The sequence below is a fragment of the Temnothorax nylanderi genome, unplaced genomic scaffold (assembly GCF_030848795.1).
Source record: "Temnothorax nylanderi isolate EJ_2023f unplaced genomic scaffold, tnyl_v1.0 TNYL_tig0228_pilon, whole genome shotgun sequence".
Classification (NCBI taxonomy): domain Eukaryota; kingdom Metazoa; phylum Arthropoda; class Insecta; order Hymenoptera; family Formicidae; genus Temnothorax; species Temnothorax nylanderi.
Window position 1 is genome coordinate 160,023 of NW_027249290.1, and position 24,023 is coordinate 184,045.

Genomic DNA, 24,023 nt, shown 5'->3' on the forward strand with positions numbered 1-24,023 from the left:
GCATTTTCATCTCGTGAAAAGATACGTAAGGGTCTAAGCAGAATGACTGTCTTATAACCTTAAGGCAGTGTTTTATGCCTTACTGTACAGTATTGTGCGTTAAGCCTTGTGTACACGATACTAGAAATCGGTCCGAGTTTCGGTTTAAGCCAATGAAACTGCTGCTTTTCTGTCAGAGCTGCAATTTGATTGGTTTAAACCGAAACTCGGACCGATTTCTAGTATCGTGTACACAAGGCTTTACATAAGACAAAGACTTAAGGCATAAAACACTGCCTTAAGGTTATAAGACAGCCATTCTGCTTAGCCCCTAAAGCCCGGTGTCCACGATGCAAGAACTGTGTCCAAGTTTCGGTTTAAGCCAATCAACTAGCAGCTCTTACAGAAAAGTAGCAGTTTCATTGGCTTAAACCGAAACTTGGACACAGTTCTTGCATCGTGGACACCGGGCTTAAAGGTGCCGTCCCATGCAGGACGGAATTTCGGAAAACGGAATCTCGGAATCATTCTGATTGGTTAGCCCCATGGGGCACAGTACAAGCTCCATGAGGCTAACCAATCAGAATGATTCCGAGATTCCGTTTTCCGAAATTCCGTCCTGCATGGGACGGCATCCTAATAGGCCCCCTGGGGACCTATTAAGCCTTGTGTACACGATACTAGAAATCGGTCCGAGTTTCGGTTTAAGCCAATCAACTTGCAGCTCTTATAGAAAAGCAGCAGTTTCATTAGCTTAAACCGAAACTCGGACCGATTTCTAGTATCGTGTACACAAGGCTTTATGGACTTGTTCGGAATGGATTCCGGCCCGGGGGATCTAGAGTCCCTCTAATAAGAGTCGCGACATCTTGAGTTTCGGCAAAATAAGAGAGAAAGAGAAAGCGATATGAATGTATGTTACTTGTATATCGCTTTCTCTTTCTCTCTTAAGCCTTGTGTACACGATACTAGAAATCGGTCCGAGTTTCGGTTTAAGCCAATGAAACTGCTGCTTTTCTGTAAGAGCTGCAAGTTGATTGGCTTAAACCAAAACTCGGACCGATTTCTAGTATCGTGTACACAAGGCTTTATATCTCTTTCTCTTTCTGTTTCATGTACTTTTGCTGAAAAATGGCGGACTAATCAAAAGTTACAGCCTGTTGTCGCGACTCTTATTAGAGGGACTCTAGGGGGATCTTTCCGCTCGAGACTCGAGACACCTTGGAATTTGGAATGCTCTCTCTCATGTCGCACAGGCAGGCCCAGGCAGGCCTAGACCTAGCACGCAATCACGCATTCCAGTTAGTATTTTCAGTGGAATAGTGGATAGACATGATGGGGGGACATGTAGCGTTCGATATCCACTAGAAAGTTTAATTTCTAGAGATCGAGGCATTGTTACTAGAGTCCCTAGAAATCGTAGTCTGCTATTGGATTTCGTTCGATCAATGACATATTACCAATAACCGCGTTCAGCAGATACAACTGTTGAGTTCGTCTTATCAACACACTGCGTTGATTGGTTGGTTCTAAAAGTAAGAGCCAATCACGTTCGACTGCTACTCAGCGGCTTGGTCTGCTAAACGCGCCCAATCAAGAAATTGCAAAGTTTCTTCACAGTCATAAAAACGGAAGTCATACCGCGGCGGAAATGACGGTCGCGGCCCCGCGGCGCGGCCGCGATGCGGATGTCATCGCCCAAGAGAGAGAGAGAGTAATGGCGTCCGCGGCGAGCGCACGATATTCTCGCGGTTCGTCTCGTCGTCTGTCGCACCGCGAGCTGGATGTTGAAGCGAAACTGGCTTGGCCTTAGCTTTCACCATTTTCATCGCGGGAGCTCTCTCTCTCTCTCTTTCTCTCTTCTAGTTTAGAATCGACCGCGTCTATCCATAAACGAAGCCCGAGAACATCTCGAGACGATACGAGGATCGGCGAAAGCGTGGCAGTCGAGCTAGTGGTTGTGTGTACGTTTTCCACGTTCTTCACGTCGTCAACGAAAAAGAACGTGACTTCGACTTTCGAAACGTTCGTCGATTCGACGCGATAATCCTGGTTGTCAACTCTAATCGATCGATAATAAAATAATGAACTGAGAATTTTTGGAACCGCACATTTCGTCGTACATCGTTGTACCTATCCTGTGTGCTACATACATGGAGTAACGTGACGTGTACATATCGTTTTCATCATTCTCGCTCGATTATTCGATTTATAATTATTGGAAAAAATTGATTCTATTTTTTTTCCTATTAATAGGAATCTAATTTTTATAATTGAGTCAATGCATGGTTCAAAGAATGCCGACGTAGATTTTTCTCGCGAAAGCATCTTTTTCCGAAAAATCACAACTATAAACGACAAACTGGAGCAATTTTAGTGAGCAGTGGAAAGAGTAAATTAATAAAGAATACGTATAATATAATTATGTTAATAGTGTTTAATATTATTTCTAATTTAATTTTTAATTTGACTTAATTATTTCATCTAAATACTTATCATTTAATAGAATTGATCGCTGAAAATTTTGAATACACCAAATTGTCAACTAATAGTTTTATTTTATTATGTTTAAAAAAAGAATGTAAGATGTTTTAAATGGCATGATATAATTAAATCTATAAGCAAATAAATATAATTCCTTGTTTGAATTGGCATATTGTCGTCTTAGAGTTTTTTTTGTTATTACAGTATATTTTATATGAAGATTAATATAATTTTTATACTTTTTTTTACAGGGTTCTTTACCAGGATGGATCTATCGACTGGCCATAGAGCTGTTACCGTCATGAAATATGTTTGACCCTTGTTGTCCGTTCAAATTGGACAACGTTTAATTCAAATTGCTTGTATTTATATCCTCTCATAATGTCTGCAAATACTCAATTTGCGAATCCACCGCCGGCCGTAAGCTTACCCAACATGTCCGTGCCGCCACCCACGACTCCAAACTTGTCGGCACCACCGCCAAATTTAACTACCATAAATACATCGGGAAGCTATCAGCATCGATATGCAAACCATAGAGAGGGCAATCGCGGTTTTTTCAAACCATTTAGACCTTATCACGCTCCAAAAATTGTCGCTGGGGGACAAGATACTCTACAAGATGAATTTGATGGGAAGAGACTCAGGAAATCAGTTATGCGAAAGACTGTTGATTACAACTCTGCCATCATTAAAAGCTTAGAAGTAAGCATAAATGACGTAGATTTATTAAAATAATATTTTCCGAGATCGTGTCTAAACTCGTGAATTTTTACAGAATCGAGTATGGCAGCGGGACTATAGGGATCGTCGCGCGCTTCAGCCAGATGTAATATATTATCCCGATTTACTCCCTCCACCAAGTTATATTGACAATCCAATAAATGCAGTTACCACGAGGTTCGTAAAAACGGCTACCAATAAAATGCGTTGTCCAATTTTTTGTATGGCTTGGACACCAGAGGGTAGACGTCTTGTCACTGGCGCTTCGAGTGGAGAATTTACTTTGTGGAATGGCCTTACTTTCAATTTTGAAACTATTCTGCAGGTATATTTTATGTTATACGTATTGTATGTAGTTTAGAATTAATTTATATTGGGTTTTGCTCTCGAAGGCAATTGAAAGGCAACGACTTTCTTATTAAATTTATACGTATTATATGTATATAGCAATTTTAAATGTTATTTTATCATATTAAGATATCTCGAAAGATAAAACCTTGCAATCGCGATCGCAATTTCTAACTCTGAATATCCTACAAAATGTGGATGTTAATTTGCTGTAAACTGTAAAGGTTAATTATATAGTTTATTTATTTTTGTTATTACATATTACAAAACACTGATGTGATTTTTAAGAAAAGCTTTGACGAGAGAAATTGATTTTTCTGTTTAGGCACACGACAGCCCGGTCAGGACAATGGTATGGTCACACAATGAAAGCTGGATGGTAACAGGGGACCACGCGGGCTACGTGAAATATTGGCAGAGCAACATGAACAATGTCAAGATGTTTCAAGCGCACAAAGAAGCGATTAGAGGACTCAGGTATATCATCCACCACACTAGTCCTTACGTCTCTTGCGTCACTGTTGCCGATGATCGGTCCATCCTTGCCGTAGTTAGGATATCGGACGTGACTCTTCTTCTCTTCCTTTTCTGGTTTTGTGCCTTTTCTGGCAGAGCAATAGCGATTCTTGTATGGGTACACAGGTGATTTTTAACGAGTCTCGATATAAAACATTGGATAGAATATAATGAAATATAACGTTCGTCGTGAAACGTGGGATGAACCATGTTCGTAATAATGCTAATTGTTAAATGCCTTCAAATCAAATTCGTGTAAAAAAAAAAGTTTCGATATCTTTTGCCGAATTAGAAGATTTTCTGAATGGAATAGTTTCCGTAAAATGTTTTCGATATAATTTATGGCAAATTATATTTTTAAAGCAATAAATCTAAAAATAAACTCAATTTGCAAAGCTAATAAATATAAGTAAATATTTTTACCCCGTTTTTTATCGCGACATAGAAATCAATACAAGGACAGTGTACATTTTTTGCGTACATATATGCGCGTATCGACATAATTTATGATTTGTATTTGTAGAGTCCTGGGGACCTAACTCTCGATTAACTAATTACTCCATATAGTATCGATAATGCGCTCATCACACATCAAAGTGGCACAAATTTTAAATTAAGTTATTATAATGCTATTAGGTCCTTATGGCTCTCGTTTTAAGCTGTTTATGTGGCTAGATTATTTATTCGGCAAAGATGTATGCTTTAGATAAATAAAAGAAAAAAGAAATATATATATATATATACATATATGGCAATACCTAGTCGAGATTCCCATATAATGATAAATAAAAGATGAAATATCCTGTGTCCTTCTTTATATCATTTAAGTTTCAATAAAGTTAAATAAAGACATTATTATTGCATGGCTATGAAAATAAAATATTTTATCTTTAGTTTTATGTGTCACTTGTGCCCTTTCGCAGACGAGAGAGAGAGAGAGAGAGAGAGAGAGAGAGAGAGAGAGAGAGAGAGAGAGAGAGAGAGAGAGAGAGAGAGAGCGAGAGAGAGAGAACGAGAGCGAGAGAGAGAGAGAGAGAGAAAGCGTAACAGACAAATATAAGACATAATTCATGTACACTTCGGACATTTTTTTGTGCAATAAACATTAAATTTTGAAAACAATATTGCTCTTAATACATCACTCGGTAGTCATGTGGCATCAAAAATCAATCTTAGTTTTATCAAGATGAAACCGTTTTACTTCCGATAAATAATGGGTTTTTACTTGAGTGCCAGATATGACTGTCGCGGATGGTTTTTTGTTTATTTACAATATATATTTATACATATAAAGGTTCCTTTTTTATTACTGATCTCTGTCTATTCCTCACAATGACGTATTCATAAGATTCGGTTATATGTTTTCTATTACATCTGTTAGTAAAATTCGGGAATATACTTCACTCATATGTGTGCATTGCTCTGTGTACACGTTTGCTAGTATTTTTTTTCTGCCTCTTCACGCATATATTGCTTTCAATATCAGCAACAAGTATACAGGGAGAATCATCAAATGGAAGCTACCAACTATTATAAAATGACAACTTGATATACATTTAATTATAATTTACATCTACTCAACATTGATTTCTAATCGTGATTTGAGATATATTATGTTAAACGAAAATAAATAAATAAATAAATCGATGCAATTAGAGCATATTTTGAAAAGATTTTTCTTCAAATTACGCATCTGTACACAATTACAATTTTTTTAAATAAAGAAATCCACAAAGAATGTCAATAATTTCATAACGCGTTTTCTATTTTTTTTTTCGTGTATACATGCATATATGTTAATATTGCATGCGGTAATTATAATAAAAATAATGGAGGAATCAGTAATAAATGTAGGCAATTGAATGTTTGACTCATACTAAAGACTAGCGAGTTATACCATAACAATGTCCGTAAGATGTATCATGTCTTTCATATCATTTCTTCACAATATATGATAACTACTTTACTACTCTTTCTTATTAGATTTTTCTTCACTTTGCTATACCAAAATAATTTAATTTGTCTGTAAAATGACTTTCAATAAAAATTCATAAATACAACAACTGTATTCATTTTCTTAGCCATTTCAAGATATTAAACTATTATTTGATCTCTTGCTTCTTAAACTGATTATATGAATTTTTTATACGCCACAATGTTGCATTATAATAAACGGTTAATGCTTTTTCAGTATCTCGTAAATTATTTAATAAATTGTTCAAGCTCATTTTTAATTTTTCATTATAAATATTAGCAAATATTAATGCAATTTTTTATTATGTACAATAGGTAACGCAAATTGTTCAAATGTAACTTGTTTTTTTTTGGGCGGGTAGTTTCAGCCCAACGGATCACAAATTGGCAACCTGCAGTGATGATGGGACTGTCAGAATTTGGGATTTTCTTCGCTGTCACGAGGAACGAATTCTCAGGGGTATAAATCTTTGATTTCATTTATTAACGTTACATGAAATTTATTTCTTCGTTTATTTCATTACTTAAATAGCTTGGTTTTGACACACTTATTTTTACTCTTTTTATAGATTATATATTTATCATATACATACGTATATACATACATACATATATATGAGCATGTATGTATGTGTATTTAGTATTGTATAGCACTTCATAGTATTCTTTCCACAGGTCATGGTGCGGATGTCAAGTGCGTGCATTGGCATCCACAAAAGAGTCTAGTCATTTCTGGCAGTAAAGACAATCAGCAACCAGTGAAACTTTGGGATCCGAAGACTGGGCAGTCTTTGGCAACTCTGCATGCACATAAGTCGACCGTGATGGATGTCAAGTGGAATGAGAACGGTAACTGGTTGGTGACTGCATCAAGAGATCATCTCTTAAAACTTTTCGACCTCAGGAATCTTAGTCAAGAAGTTCAGACTTTTCGTGGCCATAAAAAAGAGGCGTCTAGCGTCGCGTGGCATCCAAGCCACGAAGGTCTTTTTTGTAGTGGCGGTAGTGACGGTGCCATACTCTTCTGGCACGTTGGGTACATATCATTGCTTTTGCCTGTGATTTTATTTACATAATCATCTAATTTTATATAATTATTATTATTTTTGTTATTATTTTTCTTAATACTAAATTAATATTGCAGTTAATTATGTAACTTTTATCTTGAATTCCAGAGCGGACAAGGAAGTGGGAGCGATAGAACAGGCTCACGACAGCATAGTTTGGACATTAGCTTGGCATCCACTGGGACATATTTTGTGTTCTGGGAGTAACGATCACACGTCTAAGTTTTGGACGCGTAACAGACCGGGAGATTTGATGAGAGACAAATACAATCTCAATACATTACCGGCAGGTTCGGCCGGTATCGATGATCACGAAATCGGTACTGAATATTTCATTTTAAAATTATTTTAACGTTATATATGATGAACGTTATATAAAATTTAATATAAATATTCTTTACTCTAAAATATTCTCTCTCATTTTTCTTAGCTGACGAAGCAGCGGTGATACCTGGTATGGGACCAGAGGACAGAATCAACGCAGATTGTGAATCTGAGGACAAAAACGGTGGAATTCCGGGTCTGGATTTGGATCATGCGGTGGACGAGGGCAAGAAATTCGCCAACAAGAAAGTTCCGTATAGTAAACCGATACCGCGAAATTTCCAAGCGCAGTGGAACGAAATGGAAGCCGAGGATATTGAGCAAGTTGAAGCTCTTAATGCGTTTGTCAATCAATTAATAGAGACAACGCCGGGTGCTGTACCACTAAACGAAGTTACGCCCAACGCCATTATATTATATGGGAAAATGATTTCTGTGGAATGTAAGCAGTGCATTTTAGTAAAATATATATGACTCTTAAGCACATTGATTTTAAAAAATACGCAATTAGTTCTTAAACTCAATCGTATATTTTAGCTGGCTCCAAACTGGCGGAAGCAATCAGTAAAGGGACCGATGCCATAAACAAGTTAGTATTCTCTGGTGAAATAGAAGAACTGCGGGACGTGGTAGGTCCACCGGACAACGTGGACGAGGCCGAGGAGTATCTGCAGGATGACGGCGAGATCGATTATTCTAAAGTGCCCAACATAGATTTGCCACCACCCTTGCCCAGCTCCAAATTCGCACAGAATCCGGAGCTGTTGAAATCACTGAATCGCGGCGGCAAGCGCAAGTTCGATCAATTGATCGGCTGGAGCGATGGTGGAGCTAGCGATCGCATATCCAAGATGCATCAGCCGGTTTTCGGTGGTGTGATTACGGAGGACTCGCAATCCAGCGACACCGATCTGAGGTTCGGCATTGGCAAGTCAAATCCTCTCGCGGAGAACAATTCCTTCCATAGCGGCCAGGATGAGGATCACAGGAGGAGTCTTCATATCGATTCAATGAGGAGTGGCAATCGCGGTGATGAGGATCTCAGGTTTAACATATCCGCTGGCCTTGGCAGACCCGGCTCACGCAACGAGTACGATTCGCGCGGCAACAGTTTCGCGGACAAGGATTTTCGCAACATCGGCAATTTCCTATCGTCCAAGTCTCTGGATGATGATGATTACGACGAACGGGAGCACGATAACGTCGGCGGCCGTTGGGACGATGAGAAGGCTGATGGCTCACGTGGCAAACTGGACGGCACGTTTGCCAGCAACAGTTTCGACAAGCGTGACAACGGCATAGCGATGGGTCCTGGCGGTATGGGCAACAGTATACATGGTAATATGGTTGGCATGCACCATCTGCCGAATCATCATAACATGCAAAATATTAATCCCAACATGCCACCGCCGATACCGAGTCTAGTGCCGCATCCCAACATGTCGCAGCATCCTGGCATGCAAGGTAAACCGCATCCTGGTATACCTGGGATGGATGGCCCAATGCCACCACATATGATGCCGCACCATCCGAACATGCATCCGGGTTTTGGTCCCAATGGACCACCGCCCGGTAGTTTCGGACCCAACTTCCGGCCACCGCCGAACAGCAATTTCGGCCCGAATCACTTTAGACCGAGTCCGATGCTGCCTTTTGGACCGAATCAGGGCCCGCCGCCGTTTGGCAACAGTTTTCAGGGACCGCCCAACTTTCGCGGACCAAACGTCGCCCCGATGAACTTTGACCGACCAGGCTTCGGGCCCAATTTCCGCGGCCAAAATCCACAGGGTCAGTTGAACAGTTTCAACTCCAACTTTGGCAACTTTGGCAAGAACGGCCCGAATCGCGGCATGAATCGTGGCGGTGGCGACAGTATGGGCAGGAGTGGCTATAGTAATCGCGGTAGAGGACGTGACAACGATCAATCGAGAGGAGGGAGGGGAAGAGACAATTATTGAAGAGATTTCTCAGAACTGTGCGTGATTATGGACAATGTTCTTATACCTCGGTATAAACGATCTTGCATGAACTGTTGAGTAAAACTTTGGCTCAGTAGGTATATAAGATAATATGCCGGCGTCCACGAGTGACGATCGCGAACTCTTTTACTCATGTGTGGGAAAGTACCCTATATTCATATTATATATATATATGATATAGTGAGCTAATGATATAATGAGCTAACGATCGAGCGCTCTATGCTAGATCTACGAGGATCGATTGTACAGAAGGTGAATTAATTAAACTTTCTTTCTTTAGAGGAGAAAGAAGAGAGAGAAAGAGAGAATGAATCGCTGACTCAGATTTTGATTTATTCTGAATTCAGTTGATTTGTATGGTGCAGTTTGCCACAGAATAAACAGCTTTTTTTTTCGAGATAAACGAAATTGTAATATAATGCATTAAGGATCGACGACACGAATATTATTCCGATAGAAACTGTTCACAAGCTGCCTTGCGAGGAAATTCTTGTTCCGTATATGGAGCTCGACAAATGCGCGTTAATCGCGTCGGATGATGCATAATCCCAGAAGAGATTGAGCACGAATGTACGATTGACTTTGTGTCCGCTGTCTGTCGTCTGAAGGGCGTGAGAGTGTCGGAACAGTCTATCTATTATTAATAAAACGGAATAACATAAAGCATCCTTTGTTTTTGCTCTATTTTCGCTTGTACTATACTAACTGTACGATATACGATATACGATAAACGAGCGAACTCAACTGGGATAATCGTGACATAAAGGAATAAAGAATATTTATTTACAAAGGATTTAAAAAGGATATAAGTTTTTAAATAGCATTATCGAGTTTGAAGCAAGGGTATTGTGAGCAAATTGGAAAAACGTGTTTCTCACATTTACAATTTTGATTATAAAGTTGTCCATTTAAAGCTTATAAGTTGTGAATTTATTTCACGCTACTGATTTGAAAGCTTGTAATAATTCTCTTATTGTTAGTACTTTTAGACATGATATCTGTTAAATATATATATATATATATACATATATATATGTATAATAATTATATTTTTTTATAATTACGTAACAATTATTAGATTTATTGTTCGAAATTATTTTAATGTCACAATTATCCCGATTGAATTTATATCGATTTTCTTTGATCTTGTATAATACGCAAATGTAATAATTGAGCGAATATCGAATCATGATAAAATTCTGAAAGAAAATATAGATTACGTCAGAGATCGAAACCGATAATGATGACGATTCAACGCGAGTTATGTTTCATAGTATAAATAGGCTCGTGTTTTTATAGTTACACATAAAAAGATAAGGAACATTTTCTCGTGTATCAATTTCATCGGAATTCGATTTCATCTGTTTCGATTTCTGAATCTTCTGAATTATGTTTCACGTTAGGAACACGAATTGTAATAGGCGATATATCCGTCGATTTATTTCAAGGGATATACATATTTTGCGTTATTTATTAATTATCAATAAATGGCTTTCATTTTCTAATAATATGTAATGTGAGAGAGAGTTTCGATTCTTTTCTATGTAGGCTGATAGGCAATTAGACATCGACATTTAGCCAAGCCATATCCATATAGCACTATCGGACTGCGCACTGTGCAACTGAGTGCACACTGCACGGTCCTACTACACTCACTTCCTCGTGTGAGGTTATGTTTTCCAAAACGTAACCTTCAATCTTCTAATTGTTCTGATTGTTCAACTGGCAGAAGTTGGACGAGTTGGACAGTCAGGCAGAGTCAGTCAGGTCAGGCGCTCAGGGGCTCAGGCAGTGAGGCAGGCAGAGTAGTGGTAGAGTGGCCAAGTCACACAGTCGCACATGCTGCTTTTGCAAGAGAGAAAAATATTATTTAGTAGAGACCATGGGCAAAAGAGGCAAAGGAGGAGGCAGTAATTTAGGAAAATCTTTAATCAGGGATCGATTTGGATCCAGGAAAATTAAAAGGAACAGCAATGAGCCGTCTATGGTAAAATAATGAATTTGCTTTAACCTCCTCGTTCGAGTGTCATCACGTGTGTCTTTCCCAGAGTAGGGCGATTTGAAAATATTTCGGAGCTGACAATAGTGAGATTTATCTGAGTTTTGATGTAAATGGAAAGCAACTAATATGTCTCATAAACGATGCAATTTAGAAAAGCGTTCTGTCGTTTTATTTACATTTTGTTTACATTATGATAAATTCGTCAAAGACTAAACGAGTTGCTATATAAATCTACTACCGATATATATGTATATATTTGTAAATAGGTCATTGAGAGCTATTATTTATAACAGGTTTTTTTTTCTTTTCGTGCATCATGTAGCTTCACACTACAGAGATTAATGACGGTTACGATTGGGGCCGACTCAACTTGCAATCGGTTACAGAGGAGAGCTCGTTTCAAGAGTTTCTGTCGACCGCTGAACTCGCAGGAACAGAGTTTAACGCAGAGAAATTAAATATTAAATTTGTGAATCCCAATAGTGGTGGCTTGCTCTCGAAGAATGAAAAGGAGAAAGTATTGGAGGTGCAAGAAAGAAACAAAGGCCTTGTTAAGATACCTAGAAGGCCGAAATGGAATAGTTCCATAAACGCTCAAGAATTACACACTCTTGAGAAAGAGGCATTCTTGGAGTGGAGACGTCATTTGGCTACGTTGCAACAAGTCGAGGGATTGATATTGACGCCTTATGAGAGGAACTTGGAGTTCTGGCGACAATTGTGGAGAGTGGTGGAACGCAGCGACGTGATTGTACAAATTGTTGACGCACGCAACCCATTGCTCTTTCGCTGCGAGGACTTGGAACGTTATGTTAAAGAAATAAATCCTGACAAATTAAATATGATTCTTCTTAATAAAGCAGACTTCTTAACGGACGAGCAAAGAGATACGTGGGCAAAATATTTTACGGACATAAATGTACAGGTGGCTTTTTTCTCTGCTACGTTAGCAGCAGAGAAACAGCAGATACAAGAAGAGGATGAAGATGAAGCAAAATCGATAGATGAAAATGATAATGATCGTCTTGATGAAATAGATGACTATAGTACTGACGAGTTTAACTCGGAATTTGCTTCGGAATCGGAATATGCCAGTGCGGAGGATGGTACCGAGGTTGACAATGATACGTGTACTGTACCTAATATAGAAACTGCTGTTGATAAGCAAACGGAAGCTCAATGCGCGATGGAGAATTTAAAAATCTTTGATACAGACTTGGAAGGCAAAACGAAGAAAATAGTTAATTCGCCGAAATTATTAAACAGGAACGATCTTGTGCAATTATTTAAAATAATTTATAGCGGTAATAAAACCTACACAAATGGAGTGACGACAATCGGTTTGGTGGGATATCCGAACGTTGGAAAAAGTTCCACCATCAATGCTTTGCTCATGGACAAAAAGGTTTCCGTGTCTGCCACCCCAGGCAAAACTAAGCATTTTCAAACGTTGTATTTAGACAAGGATTTACTATTGTGTGACTGCCCAGGCTTGGTAATGCCAAGCTTTGTTTGTACAAAAGCCGAGATGATCTTGAATGGCATACTGTCGATTGATCAGATGCGAGACCACGTACCGGCGATTACGTTACTGGCTACATTGATACCTAGGCATATTCTGGAGGACCTGTATGGTTTTATGTTACCTACGCCACCCGAGGGAGAGGACTCGAATCGCGCACCAACCGCAGAAGAGCTTTTGAACGCGCACGCTTGTATGTAATCGCTTTATATTGACGAAATGTCCGCGCGCTAAAATTAAAATTTCAGAACTATACTCCAATTATATATATTTATGTGTTCATGTCTCATGTTGCATATATAAATTATTTTTATGTTCACATTTATAATAATTATAATGTATATTTGTACAAATTGATATCGTATTTGTTTGCAGATAATAGAGGTTTTATGACGCAGAATGGTCAGCCGGATAATCCACGTTCGGCTAGATACATTTTAAAGGATTTTGTTAATGGTAGATTGCTATATTGCGTTGCACCGCCAACGTTCGAGCAAGAGCGCTTTCACACGTTTCCGCCGCGACGTCGCAATATATCCGCGAACAGGCACGTACCACCCCGAACAGTTCGCGTAAATGAAGGATGTCGAGTAACAATCAACGACGTGGATCAAAAGTTCTTCCAGGATATACATGTCAAGAAGATTGTTGGACCTATGCTAAAATACTCTACAACGTAATGTCAAAATGTTGGCTTTATTTAAATAGTCGCTCATTTATAATGTTGCGACAATAATTATAAGGTCTATTAAAATGTGTTTGAATTCTAATAATCGAATGACGATCATCACACACGATTGAAATATATGTACATTATATCATTAAACTGTCATATTTTCATATATAAAATTCACTTGATTGGTAAAATTGATTTTCAGGCACGCGGGATCAACGGTTAATTTGACAGAATCGACCGATGATTACTCGGATAAAATCAAGAAACCATGGAAAATGATAAATAAACACGTTAATAAGAATAAACGTGAGAAGGCTCGAAGATTATACGCTCATCTTGACCAACATTGAGTACAAAAATGTGCGAAAAGTACCATTTTGCATTTTCTGAATCTTAGCTTTGTAACAGCTATGTAATATAGCTGTATGATTGCAAAACCACACGCATGTTGCAGATTTATATTCAGATGTAATCGTGAATGATACATGTATATATATGCTAAAATATGGTATTTTATATTTTATACCCTCTGCATTTATCTTTTATTCCCAATATCTCAGTTTTACGGCTAAAGATTGATACCATTTTATAGATCCTTCTAATCATGGTGGGAGATGGGAATCTCATAATCAATTAGAATATTAACTTCAACAGTGGACCGTGTTAGTTAGATTCCATGGGAATAATCGTCAAGTAGGAAGCACAAGCGGATTTTTCCGTTCGAGTCAAGATTCAGTCCACACGATTCGGTGGATGAATATACATACATACATATATACATACATACATACATGCATACATATATATATACATATATATATACACGCATATATGTGCACTAAATTATACATAATTTAACCTCCATTATAAATAAATTTCAAGTTTGATGAACACCAGATTCCTGATGATTTCTGTGTCGACAACAGATTTTCAGTAAAATAACACAGTGTGCAATATTGTTCTTGCAAACTTGGATTCAAATTCATGGAGTAGTTCATCTATATCATTGTCTAAGTCTTCGCTATTCGCCAACTAAAATATAAAAATTTGCATATTATAAATTAGAATATTTCGAAAATATAAAAAAAATATATATATATATATAAATATGTATATACCACTGTCACTAGTTCGCATATAAGAAACGATCCTACTGTGGCCTCTTCATGATTATCCTGAATATCAATATTGATCAAATGCACAGGTTGATTATCTTCTTTAGGTCTAGATTCCATGCATTCGATCACTTGATCGTACACACGTTCCTCGCACGTAATTAGAATATCGAACTTATCCTTGGACAATTGAAAACGTTCCGGCTTGGGTTTTATCCGACGGTTCCGATCCAACATATGCAATAAACCATTCTGTGTATAACTACACTAATTGTTAAAGAATAAATAATATAGAAAAAACAATGGCATTGTACGGAGAAAAACTTGATATTTTTTATTTAGATGAATTAAAATTAGTAGCTTACTAGAACTTTGAAAAAAAAATAAATAAAATTAGAAATAAATTTACATCATTATAATATAATATTGCATATGTCAGAAAAATACTAAAAGGCTTATTTATATGCAAAGGATACTATTGCTTGTCTTTCATCAATAGATCATTGTAAATCTCATCGTATGAAGTTCCAAAGTCATAGATGTTAGGGCGATCTGGGGCGGTACCGGGTAGTTTGACCTTGTCGCCAGTTCCAAATGATTTTACATTAAATCCCTTTTTGCTGAAACAATCATGTTCTCAAATAAATATTCTGCGTTTCCCATGCTTCACAATTTCTCATGTTTTATTTCAACCATTAAATATTGCAATTCAGAAGGCTCGAAATCAATTTATATTTGATATTTCGTTGAAGAATATTTCCGAGATATTTTACAATTCTACAAGTGCAAATATTGCATTTTACAAGAAGAAAGTCACAATGTATAGGCTGCAATTGCTAGGCCAATGCTAATAAACTAATTAAACAATCTGTTAATTTCAGCTGTTTCAATCGGTTAATCATTGCGAGTTGTTGAGCGCTTGCCGACGTGCCGACCGATTGCCTACCTCAGAAAAGCGTGCGCCTCCATGCTCCTGTTCATGTTACTGGAACATATTACGGCTACGCTGATGGAATTTGGCGCCGGCATTCTTCCGCGCGTTCTGTCAACCGTGAAAGAGCCGTGATAGAAAAGTCGTGTTATTGCCTAACCAAAGATAATCTCACGCTTGAAGCTTGAAGGGAATGAAGGGTCGAAGGCTTGAAGGTTATGTTGAGAAAGTGTTACGAAGGATGCATCTGACTGAATATGAAATGTTTTACGCGTCTGTAATTGAGCTTTCTTTATCTAAATCTAATCGGAGCGTAATGGAGGCGCAGGACGGTCCGAGCGAACGTTAATCGTTCTCCACAGCGAGATGAAATTCTTTCAAGTGCAGGTTTGATGCGGGATGCACGATGCAGTTACGGGAAATCCGGGAACGGTATCAAATGCCTTCAACGGTGTGGGTGTAGGGTGCGTCCCCATGGAGAAAGAAATAGCGGAACGGAACAGTAACGGAAAAGCTATGGTGGGGGGTTAGCCAATGAGAGTAATTCCGTCTTAATTCCGTTCCGCTATTTCGTGGCCGGGATCCCCATGGCAAAAATTTTCCGGAACGGAACAGTAACGGAACACAATTCACGCAATTCTACGCCATTGTCGCAAACCGGCAAACATAGTCGCATAACCTGTACGCAACGTGTATTTTGTTATAATCGCTGGTAATTGTGCTTTAAAGACACTGAGAACTGCTGAGAACAGGCTCGCTAAATGTTTAATAAAAAATTCGCCTACAAAAGTATTATAATATTCTAAATCTAAAGTATATCAATTAATTCACACGACATGGTAAAGTATTCATTATATATGTATTTTATCTACCAACAAGGTGTATGTATAACAACTAATATATTTATATAATCAAGAATTAGAAGCCTTGCGATCCAAGCCTAGTTCTTTGACGGCCTTATGTTAGTTTCTGTATATATATATACTATATATATACATATAATTTTTCCAACAAACTGCGCGCCGATTAATGTCGGACTTTAAAACACAGTTATTGTTAGAATTAAAAACCCTTCCCTCCCCGGAATTAAATCGACTCGATTTAATTATCTAAAAACTGTAAAGAATTTTATTGCGAAAAAATTACCTCAGCCAGGGTTCGAACCTGGAACCTCCCTCATTCCGTGTAGGGCGTCGTACCAATTCGACCACCGAGGCATGTGGCAATGTTTATCGCAATAACCGGTGATAATAGTTTGGAACGTTTTACTCAGGCGACGTGAATAAATAATAATAAGAGAAATAGGATCGACAATATACAATCAAGAATTAGAAGCCTTGCGATCCAAGCCTAGTTCTTTGACGGCCTTATGTTAGTTTCTGTATATATATGTACTATATTTTTTACAGACAGTTTTTAGATAATTAAATCGAGTCGATTTAATTCCGGGGAGGGAAGGGTTTTTAATTCTAACAATAACTGTGTTTTAAAGTCCGACATTAATCGGCGCGCAGTTTGTTGGAAAAATTATATGTATATATATAGTATATATATATACAGAAACTAACATAAGGCCGTCAAAGAACTAGGCTTGGATCGCAAGGCTTCTAATTCTTGATTGTATATTGTCGATCCTATTTCTCTTATTATTATTTATTCACGTCGCCTGAGTAAAACGTTCCAAACTATTATCACCGGTTATTGCGATAAACATTGCCACATGCCTCGGTGGTCGAATTGGTACGACGCCCTACACGGAATGAGGGAGGTTCCAGGTTCGAACCCTGGCTGAGGTAATTTTTTCGCAATAAAATTCTTTACAGTTTTTAGATAATTAAATCGAGTCGATTTAATTCCGGGGAGGGAAGGGTTTTTAATTCTAACAATAACTGTGTTTTAAAGTCCGACATTAATCGGCGCGCAGTTTGTTGGAAAAATTATATGTATATATATAGTATATATATATACAGAAACTAACATAAGGCCGTCAAAGAACTAGGCTTGGATCGCAAGGCTTCTAATTCTTGATTGTATATTGTCGATCCTATTTCTCTTATTATTATTTATTCACGTCGCCTGAGTAAAACGTTCCAAACTATTATCACCGGTTATTGCGATAAACATTGCCACATGCCTCGGTGGTCGAATTGGTACGACGCCCTACACGGAATGAGGGAGGTTCCAGGTTCGAACCCTGGCTGAGGCAATTTTTTCGCAATAAAATTCTTTACAGTTTTTAGATAATTAAATCGAGTCGATTTAATTCCGGGGAGGGAAGGGTTTTTAATTCTAACAATAACTGTGTTTTAAAGTCCGACATTAATCGGCGCGCAGTTTGTTGGAAAAATTATATGTATATATATAGTATATATATATACAGAAACTAACATAAGGCCGTCAAAGAACTAGGCTTGGATCGCAAGGCTTCTAATTCTTGATTGTATATTGTCGATCCTATTTCTCTTATTATTATATATTTATATATTTTAATTTTTTAGGAACAATATAAGTGTGGGTATTGCAGTTGGATATTAAAACATGACCAACTTGAACAGCATTCTTGCTTTGCGAACAATCTACATTCATTAGTGATGGATAATGAAAGAAGACTTTTCATAACAGGTAATAAAAATTTCTAAAATTATATTGTTAATAAATTGTTTAAATTACTTTACTAATAAATTGTTATTGCAGGAAACGAGACTAACGAAACCAACGAGGATAATGTGCAAGATGAATATTGGCTGGATGAGAACTTCAACGGAACTAACGAAGACAATGTGCAAGATAAAGATGGATGTGCAAGATAAAGGCTGGATGAGGACCTTAACGAAACTAACGAAGATAATGTGCAAGATAAAGATAGGCTGGATGAGGAACTCATCTTAGCTGTAAAAAACAGACCCGCGTTGTACGATAGTAGTTTGCCGGTGAAACAAAGAGGAAGAAAACAAAAAGATCGCTTGTGGATAAATTTAAACAATTTATTAACAATATAATTTTAGAAATTTTTATTACCTGTTATGAAAAGTCTTCTTTCATTATCCATCACTAATAAATGTAGATTGTTCGCAAAGCAAGAATACTGTTCAAGTTGGTCATGTTTTAATATCCAACTGCAATACCCACACTTATATTGTTCCTAAAAAATTAAAATATATAAATATATTAGTTGTTATACATACACCTTGTTGGTAGATAAAATACATATACATATAATGAATACTTTACCATGTCGTGTGAATTAATTGATATACTTTAGATTTAGAATATTATAATACTTTTGTAGGCGAATTTTTTATTAAACATTTAGCGAGCCTGTTCTCAGCAGTTCTCAGTGTCTTTAAAGCACAATTACCAGCGATTATAACAAAATACACGTTGCGTACAGGTTATGCGACTATGTTTGCCGGTTTGCGACAATGGCGTAGAATTGCGTGGAATTGTGTTCCGTTACTGTTCCGTTCCGGAAAATTTTTGCCATGGGGATCCCGGCCACGAAATAGCGGAACGGAATTAAAGCCTTATCTACAATAGACGCACAGGCCGCGTCGCACGTCGCAATCGCAAGAATTGACCAATCACAGTTCACTATTCTTCGACCGCAAGGAGAACAATAGACTGTGATTGGTCAATTCTTGCGACTGCGACTTGCGACGCGGCCTGTGCGTCTATTGTAGATGAGGCTTAAGACGGAATTACTCTCATTGGCTAACCCCCCACCATAGCTTTTCCGTTACTGTTCCGTTCCGCTATTTCTTTCTCCATGGGGACGCACCCTTACGGTGTATCCGGTATCACGAACCACTCTTCAGCGCGCGGCGAGTCGAGGCGGGAGTGGCCGGGAGCTTCCGAATCCGGCCGAATCACGTTCGGCCGCTCTCGCCGCCCGTCGCGTCTAGAGACCCTTATTCGGCACCCTTTAATAAGAGTCTGGCCATCAGAAATCTGATTTTAGAGCGTTTTGATTGGTCCGCCATTTTTTCTCTAATCTAAGTGGGGGTAGCTTCAGAGCATGCGTATAATTATAAACGTATTCAATTTACTGACTAGACCCGACTCCGAGTCAGGAAATCGAGTACGTTATATTATCACTATAACCTCAAAGTGAAAATTTAACCATTCGATGATCAGGGAATAAATTAAAAGAATAAAATGTAACAATTTGTTTTATTTTATTGCACTGTGCATCGCCATTGACTTACTGTCATAATATTTACGTTTAACAATTGTTTTGTTATTCGCTATCCTCATTCTGTAAATTGCATATCTATTTGCTATCTTTAAATGTAAATTATGACACAACAAAATATGACTGTTACTCAAAATATCTAAAAATGTAGCAACTAAAAAGTTTTTGTAACCACGATTGTTATTGCACGATTTCTGATACCGCCTAAACATATACTCCATTTTTTTAAATAACTGAAATGTTTGATTGTTTACATAAAACAATGTGTTGTTTTTATAACTTCGCAATCGTACTAATCTCGCATATTGGGACAAATTTCGATGAGTAGAACCTAAACTTCCAATACAATGCTTACAAAGTTTTGTATTTTTTTTAATGCTTGTTACAATGTATCCAGCGATACTATATAAAATATTACATTCTACAGTATTCAATTCTTCTACTTCCTGAGTTGTTGGTTCGTACGATAGATTGGCATTTGATTCATTACGAGACTCACATTTGTGTTCAGCAATTACATCAAGGAAACCTGTTACATATCGCGCATCATCTTCTTCGTAATTAGCTCGAGAAATTGAACGCATATATAAAGAAGTGGCAATTAATTTAAGATTATTTTTAAATTGTAAAGCATTTAATGTAACATTTTTACTTCGAAGAACAGAAAAATGATTCTCTACGCAGTCTTGCGTAAGTCTACCTGTCAGTAAGAATTGAAATTTTCTCTCACGAAACAGATAATCTGCCAATTCTAAAATAGATTTAGTTGAAATAATAACTCCCTTCTGAACAGGTTTAAAATCTCCTTTGTTACCAATATGAAGATTACTAAATATCTCTATAATTTCATTTAAAAATGAAACAGTATCTTTATATTTCTCCAAGTCTTTTGTACCCAAAGAAATGCAGCAGTGCCTTGAAGTCATAATCGTATACCATTTTACTATCATTTTAACAAAAAATGCTGTAGCAATGTATTCTGGTTTTGAATTTTCATCGGCTAAAAACTCCAAAGCAGTGCTCATTTCATGACTCAATAAATTTTTCGCTTTATTGACGCGCATTTTATCGAAATTATTCTTCGTATTGACATCGTTTATACTTAATTTTGGCGTTAATAAAAATTGAAGTTCTTTTTGTGCTAAAATTATTTCTTCGAAGTGTTTTGCTTGTACCATATCTGTTGGCAAATTATATTTACGTACAATATTTTTAGGTAGTAAGAGGAACTTATTATTTAAAATACACGCTTTTAAATTTTTTAATAAGTGGGGCACATCCGCGATAACATACAAATTACGATTAGAGTCAACTGGATGTGTGACATAATTTATACATTTGGTGTACTTTCCAGCCGTAATCCCAAACGCTTTCCATAAACCCTGATTGCAAGATCCCATGTCGGAGGTAATGGAATTTACGGTAAGACCTATTGAGTTGGCTCTGTGAAGTATATCAACTATTATTGGTTGCAATATAGCGCCATTAAACCCATCACTTGTAAAAAAATAACCAATAATTTGTTTCCAACGACATGCAATACCGCATAACATAAATACCATAGCGTGTGACGCTATACCTGTATGTTCTGGTAAAGTTACATCACCAATGTAACTTTGAGAAGAATTATCAAAAAATTTTCCTGATGAAATGCTGATTTCATCATATACTAAACAACATTCTTTATCAATTTCGTTCCAATTCGACACCTTCAATTTTAAAAAATTGAAAATATCGTCCGAAATTCCGCTTTCAAATTTAAAATTTTCTATTTTTCTTCGTAACGTTCTAAGTCCTGGCAAAGGAAATTTCTGGCGACGAAGTTCTTCGTAACCGGTGATGCCACAAGAAAACCTTAATTGAAGTGCTTTCATGATCGATTTGTTGCTCCATTTCTTTGCTCTTTTATTGTTCTTTAAAACTGCAATTTGATCGTCAGTGAAGATTTCTTGTAGCTTACTTAACAGAGCTGCATAATTAGATTGCTCTTTTTGTTTCTTTTTCAATTTTAAGTCATGTCGTACAGTAAGCAAGCATTTTTTAAATTTTCTTAGTCTGACATTCTGCTTTTTAATTATACGTGATTGTTCACATATAATTTGATTCTGTTTTTTTATTGTACGCGACATGTTTTTAACTTCACTATTTTCTTTTTTACTTTTGGCACTTTCTAATTGCAGTTCATTCTCGCAATCGTTATTTTCTTCTTCATTTTGTACTGATACAATACTTTGTACTGGTACAATACTTTGTACTGGTACAATACTTTGTACTGGTACAATACTTTGTACTGGTACATTATGTTCGTTAACACAGCCTACCTCATCATTCAGTGAAGTATGTCTCATGTTTTCACGGTGACTTTTCTGAAATCAAATATTTAAGATTTACCATTACTAATTTACAATTTTTAAATAAATATATAATGCTTTTCCATAAATTTGCATCTGCCTCTTATATCATGCTTTTGATTTTTAGAACTTACGATCTTCTTGGCTTTACTTCCGAATATCGTTGGCACAGCATTTATCTTAAGCTTTCTTTTTCCGTCAACTCGGTTATTTTCCCACATATCGTGTGCGAAATGTACCTGAAATAATAAATAGTAAAATCTTAAATATTTCATTTTAGAGTCACACGATAAAAACATGCTTCATGAGGTATAAATAATTGTATAAATAATCAATTGTATAAATAATCCTGAACATACTTCACAAAGAAATGATCTTTCAGTAGGTATCCACTCTTTTCTATTAACATTTGCTGCCCATTGAGCACGCCGAACTGGATCTCGGGGAAAAATTTTCATTATAAATCCCTTTTCGTCAGAATTTGTGCAGTCAGGAGCTACACAACCAGTCATGTTGCTGAAATATTCAATAACTACATAAATGATTTATAGATAAATCAGAAAAAATAACATTTATTATTAAACTATTACATGTAATACATACTGGATGAATTTATAATTAATTTTGAAGTTTTTATTACTGATGACAGTAAGTTTAATTTATATCTTAAACGTAAGGTTATATTGTTTCATACAGATATTTTACAATAATGTAAAATTAAAAATACTTACCTAATAATCTGAATATAACAATCCTCTAATAGATAATCTGTATAACTTTCTTTTCAATTACGACACTGATTCCACGATGCAGACTGAGGTTAGATCATCGACATATAGTATGGACTGCGCATGATATCACGTCATATTACTACGTCATTAGAGAAAAAATGGCGGACCAATCATAATGCTTGAAATCGAAATATCGAAATACGTGATGATGGCCAGACTCTTATTAAAGGGTCTCTAGCGCCGGCTATGCGACGTTGCCACGATGCCACGCATTTCGGGTATCGTGTCTCGTGCCTCGCCGACTGCCAAGTCTGGAGTTGGCAAATCGACGATGCGCTACGTCATATTTATAAATATTTATTTAATCATATTTACAATTTTTATATTTATAACTTTTAAATATGCATATATATATATATATATATATATATATATATGCATATTAAAAAATATATACATATATATATATATATTTATTTATTTATAAATGTAAAAATTGTAAATAAAATGAAATAAATATTTGTAAACACTAATTCAGGAAGGAAAGGATTTAGGAGTTAAATTTAGGAGTAGAGAGAGCTATGCATAAATAAAATATAGATATTAATTGTTACTTTATTATTTATTGAAGATTATTTTTGGTAATAATATATATGTTGATGCCCGATTATTTTTTTCTTCACCAGCTCCGCCTCTTCCTCTGCCTCTGCCTCTGCCTCTGCCTCTTCCTCGGCCTGTACCTCTCCCTCGCATCGCGATAAAACAAGACAAAAAGAAAAAGAAAAGGAAATATGTGTGTGTGTGTGTGTGTGTGTGTGTGTGTGTGTGTGTGTGTGTGTGTGTGTGTGTGTGTGTGTGTGTATGTGTGTGCAGCGTTACAGCGTAACATATGTCTTAGATCTTAGATTGTTATCCATACGAATTTATTTTGTATATATATATATATATATATATATATATATATATATTTTGTATATATACATATACATAAAAGGTATATGTTTTACGCTGTTATATATTATTTATCATATATATAGAAGATTTAAGAAATATTAAAAAATTTACAGAAGTAAATACGGAACGCATATCTTTATTTTATTTTAAAAATT

General features: G+C 36.6%; 4 protein-coding genes, 1 long non-coding RNA gene and 1 other non-coding gene across 9 annotated transcripts; 4 read left to right on the plus strand and 2 right to left on the minus strand.

Moving 5' to 3' along the window:
* The first annotated feature begins 1,648 nt into the window (after window positions 1-1,648).
* On the plus strand, window positions 1,649-10,904 carry Wdr33 (WD repeat domain 33). Of its 4 annotated transcripts, XM_071717907.1 has the most exons (10): window positions 1,649-2,149; window positions 2,236-2,371; window positions 2,715-3,168; window positions 3,242-3,511; window positions 3,860-4,011; window positions 6,387-6,484; window positions 6,700-7,060; window positions 7,200-7,411; window positions 7,522-7,857; window positions 7,953-10,904. In XM_071717907.1, the coding sequence occupies exons 3-10, from the start codon at window positions 2,845-2,847 to the stop codon at window positions 9,371-9,373; spliced, it is 3,174 nt and encodes a 1,057-aa protein (XP_071574008.1). In that variant the 5' UTR covers window positions 1,649-2,149; window positions 2,236-2,371; window positions 2,715-2,844; the 3' UTR covers window positions 9,374-10,904. The 4 variants fall into 4 exon arrangements, with proteins under 4 accessions (XP_071574008.1, XP_071574007.1, XP_071574005.1 ...); XM_071717906.1 differs by lacking the exon at window positions 2,236-2,371; XM_071717904.1 differs by lacking the exon at window positions 2,236-2,371 and having other exon boundaries at window positions 1,650-1,943.
* Window positions 10,905-11,034: 130 nt separating this feature from the next.
* Ns3 (nucleostemin 3) lies at window positions 11,035-14,117 on the plus strand. The gene is made up of 4 exons (XM_071717909.1): window positions 11,035-11,381; window positions 11,719-13,111; window positions 13,294-13,594; window positions 13,797-14,117. Exons 1-4 carry the CDS (start codon window positions 11,277-11,279, stop codon window positions 13,942-13,944), a joined length of 1,947 nt encoding a protein of 648 aa, XP_071574010.1. The 5' UTR covers window positions 11,035-11,276; the 3' UTR covers window positions 13,945-14,117.
* Window positions 13,170-16,088, minus strand: Ssu72 (Ssu72 CTD phosphatase). The gene is made up of 4 exons (XM_071717910.1): window positions 15,656-16,088; window positions 15,186-15,329; window positions 14,713-14,971; window positions 13,170-14,626 (listed from the first exon to the last, which is right to left on the minus strand). The coding sequence occupies exons 1-4, from the start codon at window positions 15,736-15,738 to the stop codon at window positions 14,525-14,527; spliced, it is 588 nt and encodes a 195-aa protein (XP_071574011.1). The 5' UTR covers window positions 15,739-16,088; the 3' UTR covers window positions 13,170-14,524.
* Window positions 16,089-16,189: 101 nt separating this feature from the next.
* On the plus strand, window positions 16,190-18,654 carry LOC139779514 (uncharacterized). Its single transcript, XR_011719908.1, has 2 exons — window positions 16,190-18,262; window positions 18,335-18,654. It is a non-coding gene; the product is annotated as an uncharacterized lncRNA (long non-coding RNA).
* Trnap-cgg (transfer RNA proline (anticodon CGG)) lies at window positions 17,773-17,846 on the plus strand. The gene has a single exon. It is a non-coding gene; the product is annotated as a tRNA-Pro (tRNA).
* A 1,142-nt stretch (window positions 18,655-19,796) lies between the features above and the next one.
* On the minus strand, window positions 19,797-23,058 carry LOC139779508 (uncharacterized). Its single transcript, XM_071717901.1, has 5 exons — window positions 22,915-23,058; window positions 22,543-22,699; window positions 22,318-22,422; window positions 21,412-22,198; window positions 19,797-21,275 (listed from the first exon to the last, which is right to left on the minus strand). The coding sequence occupies exons 2-5, from the start codon at window positions 22,693-22,695 to the stop codon at window positions 21,262-21,264; spliced, it is 1,059 nt and encodes a 352-aa protein (XP_071574002.1). The 5' UTR covers window positions 22,696-22,699; window positions 22,915-23,058; the 3' UTR covers window positions 19,797-21,261.
* Between the last annotated feature and the right edge of the window lie 965 nt (window positions 23,059-24,023).

Coding starts and splice junctions, on each gene's coding strand:
- Ssu72 (XM_071717910.1), bottom strand. CDS start 15,738: ATGCCGGCGCCAAATTCCATCAGCGTAGCCGTAATATGTTCCAGTAAC. Junction 15,330..15,655: donor GAGGCGCACGCTTTTCTGAG/GTAGGCAATCGG, acceptor TGATTGTTTCAG/CAAAAAGGGATTTAATGTAA. Junction 14,627..14,712: donor TATGCGAACTAGTGACAGTG/GTATATACATAT, acceptor TTTATATTTTAG/TTGGCGAATAGCGAAGACTT.
- Ns3 (XM_071717909.1), top strand. CDS start 11,277: ATGGGCAAAAGAGGCAAAGGAGGAGGCAGTAATTTAGGAAAATCTTTA. Junction 11,382..11,718: donor ACAGCAATGAGCCGTCTATG/GTAAAATAATGA, acceptor TGCATCATGTAG/CTTCACACTACAGAGATTAA. Junction 13,595..13,796: donor ATGCTAAAATACTCTACAAC/GTAATGTCAAAA, acceptor ATTGATTTTCAG/GCACGCGGGATCAACGGTTA.
- Wdr33 (XM_071717907.1), top strand. CDS start 2,845: ATGTCTGCAAATACTCAATTTGCGAATCCACCGCCGGCCGTAAGCTTA. Junction 3,169..3,241: donor CCATCATTAAAAGCTTAGAA/GTAAGCATAAAT, acceptor GAATTTTTACAG/AATCGAGTATGGCAGCGGGA. Junction 7,858..7,952: donor GAAAATGATTTCTGTGGAAT/GTAAGCAGTGCA, acceptor CGTATATTTTAG/CTGGCTCCAAACTGGCGGAA.
- LOC139779508 (XM_071717901.1), bottom strand. CDS start 22,695: ATGACTGGTTGTGTAGCTCCTGACTGCACAAATTCTGACGAAAAGGGA. Junction 22,423..22,542: donor AAAGATCATTTCTTTGTGAA/GTATGTTCAGGA, acceptor TTATTATTTCAG/GTACATTTCGCACACGATAT. Junction 22,199..22,317: donor GAAGTAAAGCCAAGAAGATC/GTAAGTTCTAAA, acceptor ATTTGATTTCAG/AAAAGTCACCGTGAAAACAT.